This window comes from Lactuca virosa, chromosome 3 (genome assembly GCF_052849685.1).
Source record: "Lactuca virosa cultivar CGN04683 chromosome 3, Lactuca_virosa_CGN04683_v6, whole genome shotgun sequence".
Classification (NCBI taxonomy): Eukaryota; Viridiplantae; Streptophyta; class Magnoliopsida; order Asterales; family Asteraceae; genus Lactuca; species Lactuca virosa.
Genome location: NC_136428.1, coordinates 38,308,750 through 38,319,796, shown reverse-complemented (window position 1 = coordinate 38,319,796; position 11,047 = coordinate 38,308,750). Strand labels below are relative to the sequence as shown.

Genomic DNA, 11,047 nt, shown 5'->3' with positions numbered 1-11,047 from the left:
AGCAGCTGGGGTTGAGTCTGCGGGACTTCAGCAGTGTGGGATTGTGGTCTACGGGACTTCAACAGTGTGAGGTGAGTTTTCCTTCCAGTAGGAACGGGTCTACGGCCACAATGCCGACCCGTTTAGTTAGCAGTAGTTCCGGACTTCGGTCCGATGCAGTAGTTCAGTGTGCTTGATGTCTTTGTGATTCAAGCACGTCTTTGTGTTATGTGTTCCGGACTTCGGTCAGATGCAGTATGCAGTATATGTGTTTATGCTAGTAGTTATGATTATGCTATGCTATGTTTAGTCAGTTTCCGGACTTCGGTCCGATGCAGAGGGCAAGGCCCTGGTTAGTTCCGGACTTCGGTCTGATGCAGTTTCCGGACTTCGGCTCGATGCAGAGGGCAATGCCCTGGTTAGTTCCGAACTTCGGTCCGATGCAGTTTCCGGACTTTTGTCTGATGCAGAGGGCAAGGCCCTGGTTAGTTCTGGACTTCGGTCCGATGCAGTTTCCGGACCTCGGTCCGATGCAGTGGGCAAGGCCCAGTAGTTGCTTTATATGTTATTGTATGGTATGAGGTAGTTTGGGGGAGCTCACTAAGCTTCGTGCTTACGGTTTTCAGTTTTGGTTTCAGGTACTCAGTTTTCAAAAGAGGAGCTCGGGAAGATTGCAGTGCACACACCATGTGTTCAGCCTGGGATGTTTATACTCTGATATATTTGACAGTTGTTATGATATTTTGAGATACATTGTTTATGATTCGTATATGACGTTTGATGAATATGGTTTTATTACCAATTTAAAACAAAATTTTCAGACTGTATTTTTGGGATGTTACACTATTGCGTAGCTCTCGTTTGAGTCTTAACCGTTGTAGGGATGAGTCCCTTACTCGAAGGATTATCCGAGCCTCGTTACATGTGATGGTATTCAGGTGATGGCTAATTGGCATTACGAGGAGACTTTCAGCAGCTGAGGACTGGTTTTGGTTGAGTTGGAGGTTTCCCTAGGGTAGGCCTAGGATGAGTTAGTGCTGGGAGCAGCAATAGTAGTCGTGCAAGGGACTTGGTGGAGTCGAGGAAACTCTTGAGGAAAGTACGGATAGATGTGGAAGGTAGTATGGGCCCGTACTATTGAAAGCAGAGGATCCGTACTCGATTCAAGAAGGGCCGAGAGAAAACCAGGGAACTTGCGGTGCGTGTGAGGTCCCTCAGCTGTGATGTGTATTTTGATGATTGTTATGTCATGTTTTCAGTATGGCGACATCGCAAGATGGACCAGTGGATGGATCAGGTGTCAGAGAGGGGTCAGGCTCGGGTTCAAGGATCGAGCAGATCGAGGAGCGGATGAGAGAGTTTGTATCAGCTGAGATTACGCGTGGTATTCTTGATCAGACTCCTGTGATCTTTGGCACGGTCAAGGAGGGTTTGCTAGAGATTTTGGATGAGAGGCTTGGAGCCTTTCGCACAGAGATGATGGATATGTTGGGAGCGCGTACTTTGACATTCCGGGAGTTCAGGACTTGTGGAGCTCCAGATTATCATGGGGCTAGGGACCCCATTGCTAGTGGCAGATGGTTGGCTGATGTCGCCAACGCTTTTCGTTCTAGCCGGTGTCCCGAGGGGGACAAGGTTCGACTCGCCTCATGTCTTCTGAAAGACAGAGCACGGGATTGGTGGGAGGAGGTTGGTCATGCTATCGAGGATGATGCTTCATTGGACGCGATGACATGGAGTGATTTCTCGGCCAGGTTCAAGGCCGAGTTTGCACCGATTATTGAGGTGCAACAGTTAGCCCGGGAGTTCCAGGATCTACAGCAGACGACCGAGACGGTGGCGGAGATCACCGCCAAGTTCAGGGAGAGGGCTCTTCTTGTTCCGCAGTATGTCGCGGATGAGGAGATGAAGAAGGCCCGATATCACGATATGCTGAGAGACGACATCAGAGAGTTTGTGAGTCGGTCCAGCTGCAAGACGCTGGAGGATATGATAGCTCGGGCCAGGGAAAGGGAGATCGATCTGGAGCACCTCGGGAAGAGGAAGCCGGAGGAGGTTTAGGTATCTACGGGATCGGGCAAGAGGCCCAAGACCTCAGACTCTAGATCGAGAGGTCCTCAGGACCGGGGCCGCTGTGGCAAGTGCGGCAGGACGCACGAGGGTGCGTGTAGGAGTGGCAGCGGTGGTGATCCTGGTTGCTTCAAGTGCGGCCGGATTGGTCATTTCAGCAGAGATTGTACTGCTACCACCACCCAAGGATCAGACATGTTATGTTTCCATTGAAGTCAGAGGGGCCACAAGAAGGCCCAATGTCCGAGTTTACATTCAGCAGGACAGGTGATAGCACCTGCCCCTGCAACCATGAGGATCACCGACGGCCGTCAGGGCCGGGCAGAGACGCCTGCAGCGAGGAGCAGGGCGTATCAGTTGGTTTCAGATGAGGTGTGAGCAGCCTGATGTGTCAGGTACATATCTCCTTTCATTTCTCTATCAGCTTATGTTGTGGTCTTATTGTTATGGTTCTGCATCGGTATTGATAATGATATTTCGGAATTTTGCGGCCTGCTTGTGATTGATTTATATGCCATCTGCATACCTTGGAAGTTAGAATGATAGTTGGAGGTCGTCTCCTTTAGAGCGGGTTACCTAGGATGCATTATCTGTAGCATGCCTGGGAGGGGCTTGGTAGTGCCTCGCTAGTTCGGGAAGGTGTTGATTGGAAATGGATCGGTTAGATCCCCAATTGTGGTAAGTCGGGTTTTCAGCGGAGTGACCAGGGGATGGTAGGAAGAATTGGAAATTCTTTTGAGTTGTGAGATGTGAGGAGCTAGTCAAGTTGAAGTGGGGGAGAGCCATCTGTGTGGCCAAGGATAGAAGTAAGTACAAGACTGGGGTGGTTTCGCAGTCTTGGTAAGGAAGGAAGCAGCTCAAGTGGCTGTTTGGATTGAGGATCAGGTTAGTTGGGAGTTGGAGAAACTTTCCAACCTTGAGTTTGTGTATTCATGTTTAGCTGATGACTGGTTCGGGGAAACCAGGTCGCAGAGCCTTTGCCAGGTGCGAGTTTAGGCGGGATATAAGACTGTGGGGTAGCCGCAGCATTCCCCAGCAGCGAATCGTGAGGAAAGTGTCGTAAGACTGCGGGTAAGTCGTAACGTTCATTAGCAGCTGAGTTAGCGGAGTGCGGGCAGGGGCCCGTATATCCGAGTTAGTATGATAAGAGTCAGGAAAGTTTAGCAAGATGAGACTAGAGGAGGAGTGAGCCTGCATAGCCCTGGATAGGTGAGACCTTGGGGAGAGGCCACTCCGAAGTCTAGTTGGGTGAGACCCGTGGGCGAGGCCCGTGTTTTTATAGCAGCAGGTGGAACCTGGTAGAGACCTTAGGGTAAGGTAGGGGATCGAGGATCCCAGATCTTCTAGAGCCAGAGTGGATAGGTTGGTAGAGCAGTTCAGGTTGTTGCGGTATCTTCTTAAGTCGCTGAGAGCGGCTGTGGGCATGTTCTTGCGTTCGGTAACCGGTGGGGAACCGATATTTTATTTTCGGTAATGGCAGATCAGTTGGGACCAGAATGGTCTCGGTTCATCCGGTAGGCGGATGGAAGTCAGGAGGACTTCAGTCAGGAATGATGTTAAGGGACTTAGGGCGGAGAGCAGTGAGTTGATCGGGTAATGCTAAGTTGCTCACGGGGAGATCAGGTGATCTCAGAGCAATTGTATGGACTCTGTGGTATAGTTCCTGGTTGAGTCTTATCGGTAGCAGAGAGGGATCTGCTACTCGAAGGAAGTAAGCCGTGAGTGTTGGTGTGGTGGCAACCACTGGGAGTGGTCGGGATTGCGGTTTCAGCATAAGGTTTTTCATTGATCGAGATCGAAAAGGTTGTTTGCTTGTGGGAAGTGCCTTGGAAAGGCCAGTGTTAGTGCGGAAAAGGAGGGGTGAACCCCTTGTGTATCAGTGCAAGTGTACTGGGAGTGCCGGTAGGGTTACCGGTTGGGTGAAAGTGTTATACTCGGAGGTAGTGGTAGTGGTATGCGGTTTGTAAGGAAGTTAACCGTGGTGGACTTCGAGGACGAAGTCTAGTTTAAGTGGGGGAGAGTTGTAACACCGAGAATCAGAAAGGCCAAGAAAGGAAAGGAAAACCCTAAGTCAAAGGGGTCAACTCGTCGAGTCCAAGGAAGAACTCGACGAGTCGAAGCGGGATCCGGGTGGAAGAGTAAGTGGCCGACTCGACGAGTCGGCGAGTGGACTCGGCGAGTCAGGTCTGGGTTGGGAAACCCTAATTTCTGGACTTGGTACCCTATTTAAACATCTCATTCTCCTTCTATCAGCCTCATTTGTAGCCCCCATTGTCCAGAAGCTATCCCACGAAACCCTAGTGCTCTCTTTGAGTGTGTGAGCCATTATTGAAGGATTTTGAGTGTTCTTGGAGTCTAGAAGAAGAAGAAGGAGTTGAGGGTTCAAGAGGAAGGTTGTGGATCCAGAAGATTCCTCTCATTTGCTGCTCATTTTGGTAATCAAGTTCCTTCCTTGCCTTGTTAATTGTCAGATCTCTTCATGACCCTCTTTATGAAATATTGGACCAAGATTGATGCTTTGTGGGATTTGGACATCCCCAAGCTGGATCCCTTCAGATCTAGAGGTGTTTAGAGAAGGGAAAGCATAAAGGTGGGAGCTTTATGCCCCTAGGACTCCCCATGCAAGGTTTAAGGGGTTGTTTTGGCCTTTTGAGCAAAAAGGGCCATGCATGGGTGCAAAGGTGGTGACTTTGTGTGATATCCTGACCCCTAGAGGCTAGATCTGGATCTTGGATGCATTGAGCTTGTCTGTAATCGTCTGAATAGGGTTGGACATAGAGGGACTCGGCGAGTCCGTTCTGGGACTCGGCGAGTCAGACCAGTTTCTTGCCCCGAAACCCTTCTGCTAAGGGTGTGAGTTGAGTTGGTTAAGGACTCAGCCAACCTGAGTCCATAATGGTCTGGATGATCATCGTACTCAACGAGTTCAAGGATGAACTCAGCGATTCCGGGGCAATCTCCTTAGTTATGAAGGCGGACTCGACGAGTTGTTCATACAACTCGGCGAGTCATGGTCTGGACATTCATGGGATGATGATGAACTCGACGAGTTCAAGGATGAACTCGGCGAGTCGGTTGAAGTTAGTCCCGAGTGTATGGTTGAAGGAGGACTTGTTGAGTTATTGCTAGACTCGACGTGTAGAGTCGGGGTTGTTTTGGAATTGGAGGACTAAGGACTCGACGACTTGGTAGAACAACTCGGCGAGTCGAGTCAACTGGAAATTGACTTTGACCGTTGACTTTGACCAAGTTTGACCAGGGTTGACTTTTGGACTATTGTGGTCTGAATGTTGTTTTGGGTATTGATAGTTCGGGAAGCCGAGGGATCAGCGGTTCAGAAGTGCCGGTCAGCAGCCAGAGGGTTATCAGCAGCTTCAACAGTTTGAGGTGAGTTTCCCTTTGTGTGAATGGGTCTACGGACACAATGCCGGCCCATGTAGTTATGAGTAGGAAGACCCGGGGGTTAGCCCTAGGCACAGTATACTAGTATGACATTCGGGACTAAGGTCCAATGTTAGCGGGCGGGTGCCCAAGGAATGGTTTGTATGATAGTTATACTTGTTGTCTGTGTGATACATGTATGTGCCTGGTAGGGAGGTGAGTGTGGGCGAGGTCCCATATCTCACCAATAGCAGAGTGTGGACGGTGTTCCATACCTCATTAGCAGCAGAGCAGGGGCGAGGCCCATGTTAGGAAAAGAGTGAGTGTGGGCTGGGCCCGTATCTCACTATCAGTAGGAGCGTGGACGGTGTCCATGATTCGTCGGTAGCAGGACAGGGGCGATGCCCAAGATAGGCGAGGCCTTAGCACAGTAATCCAGTAGAGTATGTTAGTTATGTGTTGTGATATGATTGTATGCTAGTATATGTTAGCAGGCGGGGCCCGGAGACAGGCGGGGCCTAAGGAAAATAGATATGTACGCCGAGCGGGGCTCGAAGCCAGGCGGGGCCTGGTGGCGGACGGGGTCCGATAGCGGGCGAGGCCCAATGCAGCGGGCGGGAGCCCAATATGTGGTTATGTGCTCAGTATTATGTATGGCATGTATGGATCAGTAGATATGTATGGTATGCGGTAGGTTGGGGAACTCACTAAGCTTCGTGCTTACGGTTTTCAGTTTTGGTATCAGGTATTCAGTTTTCAGAAGAGGAGCTCGGGAGGATTGCAGTGCACACACCATGACGAGTTAGCCTGGGATGTTTACTCTGATAATTAAACAAGTGTTTTGGAAATGAAACTATGATTTGTCATATAAACCCTTTTAGTACGTTTGAAAGACTTAACGCTATGAATTAGTAATGTTTTTAAAAGAAATTTTTGGACCCGATTTTTGGGATGTTACAAGTTGTGTTTGGAAAGAAGAAACATAGAAGGTTTATTTTCACTTTTTTTTTAATATATATATAAAATGGTCCCTAAAACTCAAAGAAATTCAAAATATCATAAGGGACAAATACATGGGTATTTTTGTCATTTTATAGGCGTTTAACGATAGAGTGCTAACTGTAACCGATTAAGAGCATCTCCAACCCACTCCCATTCTCCATTTTTTCCTCCATTTCTTCTCACATTCCTCTCCAACCCTACTCCATTTATTCCCCAATTTTTGGGGAAATGAATATTATAACACCATATTTGGTGTTATACTATTAGTTTCCCCCAAAATGGGGATGAACTTTGAGTTGTCAGTTTTAGTCTCTCTTTTTATATATTTATACATTATTAGTTTATTTTATATACTAATTATAATTTAAATGTATTATTTAATACTTATAATATTGTATTATATATTAAATTATATTAGTTAATTATAAATATAAAGTTTATTTTTTGTTTATCAAATTCATATGAAATTTAAATACATATTGAAACTTTAAAATACGATAACATATTTTACAAAAGCTTATAATTAGGTGTTATAAATATAATTTTATTTATTTAATAGTATTGTAATGAAAAAAAATATAGATTATATATTTGTTAAAATCAAATTAGTAGAAGGGATATGCTTGACAATCTATATAAGTTGGAAAAATAGAATAAACTAGGAATATATTTTTTGGGGGTAAAAATAAGGTAAAAAATGGAATAGGGTTGGAGATTAAACACTATTTATCTCATTTTTTACTCTATTTTTGGGGAAAAAATGGGAGTGAGTTGGACATGGTCTAAGGGACCAACATTGTAATGTTTTGAAACCATACATGAGGCATGTCAAACAATCAAAAATTGAACTAAAAGTGAAGATTGGTAAAAACCACAAGTACCAAAACTGTAATTTAATCTAATGAAAATTATTTAGTTTGGTGAGGTCTTGGGGGTGTCTTCCACGGCGTCTGGCTTTGCGATATCTGGAACATTTTAGGGATTTCAAATCCGATCTGCATATTTCCGGTGTAGGAATAATTCGTATCCGCGGTTCACTATGGCGTCATCTCCGTCGTTGACGGAGGAGGAAGAAACCTTCAACTCTTCTTCTGCAGTTAAATTTGGTACCTCTGAGGCCCTTGAACACGTCCAGCAGCTCACTGACGTTGGGGCGATGACTCGCCTTCTCCATGAGTGCATTGCTTACCAGCGTGGCCTTGATCTCCAACTCGAGAATATCCTCTCCCTCCGACCTGATCTTGACAAGCATCTTTCTTTCCTCCAGAAATCCGCCGACGTGCTAGACATTGTCAAATCTGAATCAGATCACATGCTGTCGAACGTCGATTCCACTTGTATTCTCGCCGATCAGGTCTCCGGCAAGGTCCGCGAACTCGACCTTGCTCAATCTCGCGTCAATGAAACCCTCCTCCGCATCGACGCCATTGTAGAGAGGTCCAATTGCATTGACGGCGTTCAGAAGGCGCTGGAGAACGAAGACTTCGAGTCCGCCGCTAATTACGTCCAAACATTTCTTCAAATCGACGCAAAATACAAGGATTCCGGTTCAGATCAGAGGGAGCAGCTCTTTGCTTCCAAGAAACAACTCGAATCCATTGTCAGGCGAAGACTATCAGCGGCCGTCGACCAGAGAGACCACCAAACCGTCCTTCGTTTCATCAGACTTTATTCCCCTCTCTCTCTAGAGGAAGAAGGATTGCAGGTGTACGTCGGTTACTTAAAGAAGGTGATATCCTTGAGATCTAAACTTGAATTTGAGCAGTTAGTGGAACTCATGGAGCAGAATCAGAGCCAGGTAAATTTCGTTGCCTGTTTAACCAATTTATTTAAAGACATCGTGCTAGCAATCGAAGAGAATGAAGAGATATTGAGAAGTCTCTGCGGAGAAGATGGCATTGTCTATGCAATCTGCGAGCTCCAAGAAGAGTGTGATTCCAGGGGTTCTCTGATCTTAAAAAAGTACATGGAGTTTCGCAAGCTGTCTAAACTGACATCCGAAATCAATTCTTACAAGAACGAATTGCTATCTGCCGGAGAAGAAGGGCCAGACCCCAGGGAAATTGAGTTGTATCTGGAAGAAATATTGTCACTCACACAACTAGGTGAGGACTACACCGAGTACATGGTTTCAAAGATAAAGGGCCTAAGTCAAGTCGATCCAGAATTAACACCAAGAGCCACCAAAGCTTTCAGGAGTGGGAATTTTAGCAAAGTTATTCAAGACATAACCAGTTATTACGTGATCTTGGAAGGATTCTTCATGGTTGAAAATGTCAGGAAAGCTATTAAGATCGATGAGCATGTAATGGACAGCCTCACAACTTCCATGGTTGATGACGTGTTCTATGTTCTTCAGAGTTGCTGTCGCAGATCCATATCCACATCCAATATCAATTCTGTCATTGCAGCTTTGAGCAGTGCTGTAAGTTTGCTTGGTGGTGAGTATAACGACGCTTTGCAGCAGAAAATGAGGGAGCCTAACCTTGGAGGAAAGCTGTTTTTGGGTGGTGTTGGAGTGCAAAAGACAGGTATTGATATTTCTACTGCCTTAAATAACATGGACGTGAGCAGTGAGTATGCCCTGAAACTAAGACACGAGATCGAAGAACAATGTGCTGAGGTAACTAACTAGTAAACAACTCATCATCCAAATGTATATGAATATTCATTCGCCTTTATGTATTTACTTTATCAAAACAGGTTATACATTTATTGTTATATGATTGACAGGTATTCCCTGGAGCGAGTGAGAGAGAAAGAATAAAGTCATGTCTATCAGAATTAGGAGAAATGAGCAACGGATTCAAAAAAACCCTAATTTCGGGTCTAGAACATCTGGTAGGAACCGTGACCCACCGCATCCGCCCGGTTTTAGACACTGTAGCAACCGTATCCTACGACCTCTCTGAAACAGAATACGCAGAAAACGAGGTAAACGACCCGTGGGTCCAACGGCTCCTACACGCGGTCGAATCCAACACATCCTGGTTCCAACCACTCATGACTGCCAACATCTATGACTCTTTTGTCCATTTAGTGATTGACTTTATTGTAAAAAGGCTCGAACTTATCATGATGCAAAAGAGATTCAGTCAACTTGGAGGTTTGCAACTTGACCGGGACGTGCGGGCCCTGGTGAGTCATTTCTCCGGGATGACTCAGAGGACTGTGAGGGATAAGTTTGCAAGGTTGACACAGATGGCGACCATTTTGAATTTGGAGAAAGTGTCGGAAATTTTGGAGTTTTGGGGGGAGAATTCGGGGCCTATGACTTGGAGGTTGACTCCTGCTGAGGTTAGGAGGGTTTTGGGGATGAGACTTGATTTTAAACCCGAGGCTATTGCTGCTTTAAAGTTGTAATATCTATCTATCTATCTTGTATTTTTTGAAAAGTAAAATTGGATCTCTTTCTATTGCTTCGTATCTTTATTTGTTCACACACTTACATTCTCATCTTTCACATACACGCTACGCTTTCTTTCTTTTTTGTTAGTGATTTCAGATACTAATACATTTATACAACGTGATTCATCTTTTTTGGTTAAAAAAACTCATTAATTATTTTTTACCTTTCAAATCCAACCAAACTGCAGGTTTAAAGAAAAGATGACCGACTAAATACCCGACATGGTTTACAAAGTTATTACTGCATCTATTTATTAAAGTAAGTTGTCATTTGTTAAAGTACTGTGGTATTTGTTGGGCAAAGTTAAAGTATGTTGATATTTGTTAAAGTACGTTGCTATTTGTTGAAAAAAATAAAATAGGTTGTTATTTATTGAAAGAAAAGATGACTTGTGAATTGTGATATAGTAAAAAGGATGTCCCACTGTTGGGTAAATTTAAAGTAGGTTGTTTTTCATACACGAATGGTCCCTATGGGTTGGGGTAATTTGCATGTTTGGTCTCTAACTTATTTTTTTAACTCAGAAGGTCCCTGTTGTTTGTTTTTGTTGCCTGTTTGGTCCCTGTCTTACCTAAAAAGACTATTTTGTCATTGATTTTTTAATTTATTTAAATAAGCACACCTCCAATCCCACTTCCACCTCGCCTTACCTTAGAGATGTTATTCGGGTTGGAACCGGACCGAACTGACCCAAACCCGAATAACCCGAAAACCGAATAAGGGTAATTGCATGAACTGAAAACCGAACTGATTAACCAATACGAGTTCAGTTCGGTTCAGGTATTAATCAATCGGTTTGGTTTGGTTATTACCCGAATAACATGTACAAGATGACCAAGGATCTAATATAACCGAAAAAAACCGAATAAACCGTATTAGGATTCTATAACCCGAATAATATAATAACAATGTATTTTTTATACATCAAAATAAAACATTCAAAGACTAATATAACACAATAACACATTGAAAGAATAATATTACATAGTAGATTAACATAATGAAAATTAAATTTTTACTTGAGTTTCTTGAGTTGGAGCCTAGTTTTCTATGACCAGACAAAGTAGGAATTCGTGAATCCTTACAGACAATAGGAAGGGTCGATTTTTGAAACTCTGAAACAAGAGGAAGGATCTACAGAAGTGATTTCGAGTTTGGAAATAGTTGAGAAGATTGGTCGATTTTGAAACGACGAGAACGAGCGTA

At 44.7% G+C, this 11,047-nt stretch overlaps 1 protein-coding gene across 1 annotated transcript; it reads left to right on the top strand.

Moving 5' to 3' along the window:
- Nucleotides 1-7,360: 7,360 nt before the first annotated feature.
- LOC145165503 (conserved oligomeric Golgi complex subunit 4) lies at nucleotides 7,361-9,858 on the top strand. Its single transcript, XM_079084240.1, has 2 exons — nucleotides 7,361-9,055; nucleotides 9,166-9,858. Exons 1-2 carry the CDS (start codon nucleotides 7,472-7,474, stop codon nucleotides 9,793-9,795), a joined length of 2,214 nt encoding a protein of 737 aa, XP_078940366.1. The 5' UTR covers nucleotides 7,361-7,471; the 3' UTR covers nucleotides 9,796-9,858.
- Nucleotides 9,859-11,047: the final 1,189 nt, after the last annotated feature.

Excerpts from the sequence above, each read along its gene's own strand:
- LOC145165503 (XM_079084240.1), top strand. The coding sequence starts at position 7,472 with ATGGCGTCATCTCCGTCGTTGACGGAGGAGGAAGAAACCTTCAACTCT. Across the intron at positions 9,056-9,165 it reads TCGAAGAACAATGTGCTGAG|GTATTCCCTGGAGCGAGTGA; the intron begins GTAACTAACTAG and ends TATGATTGACAG.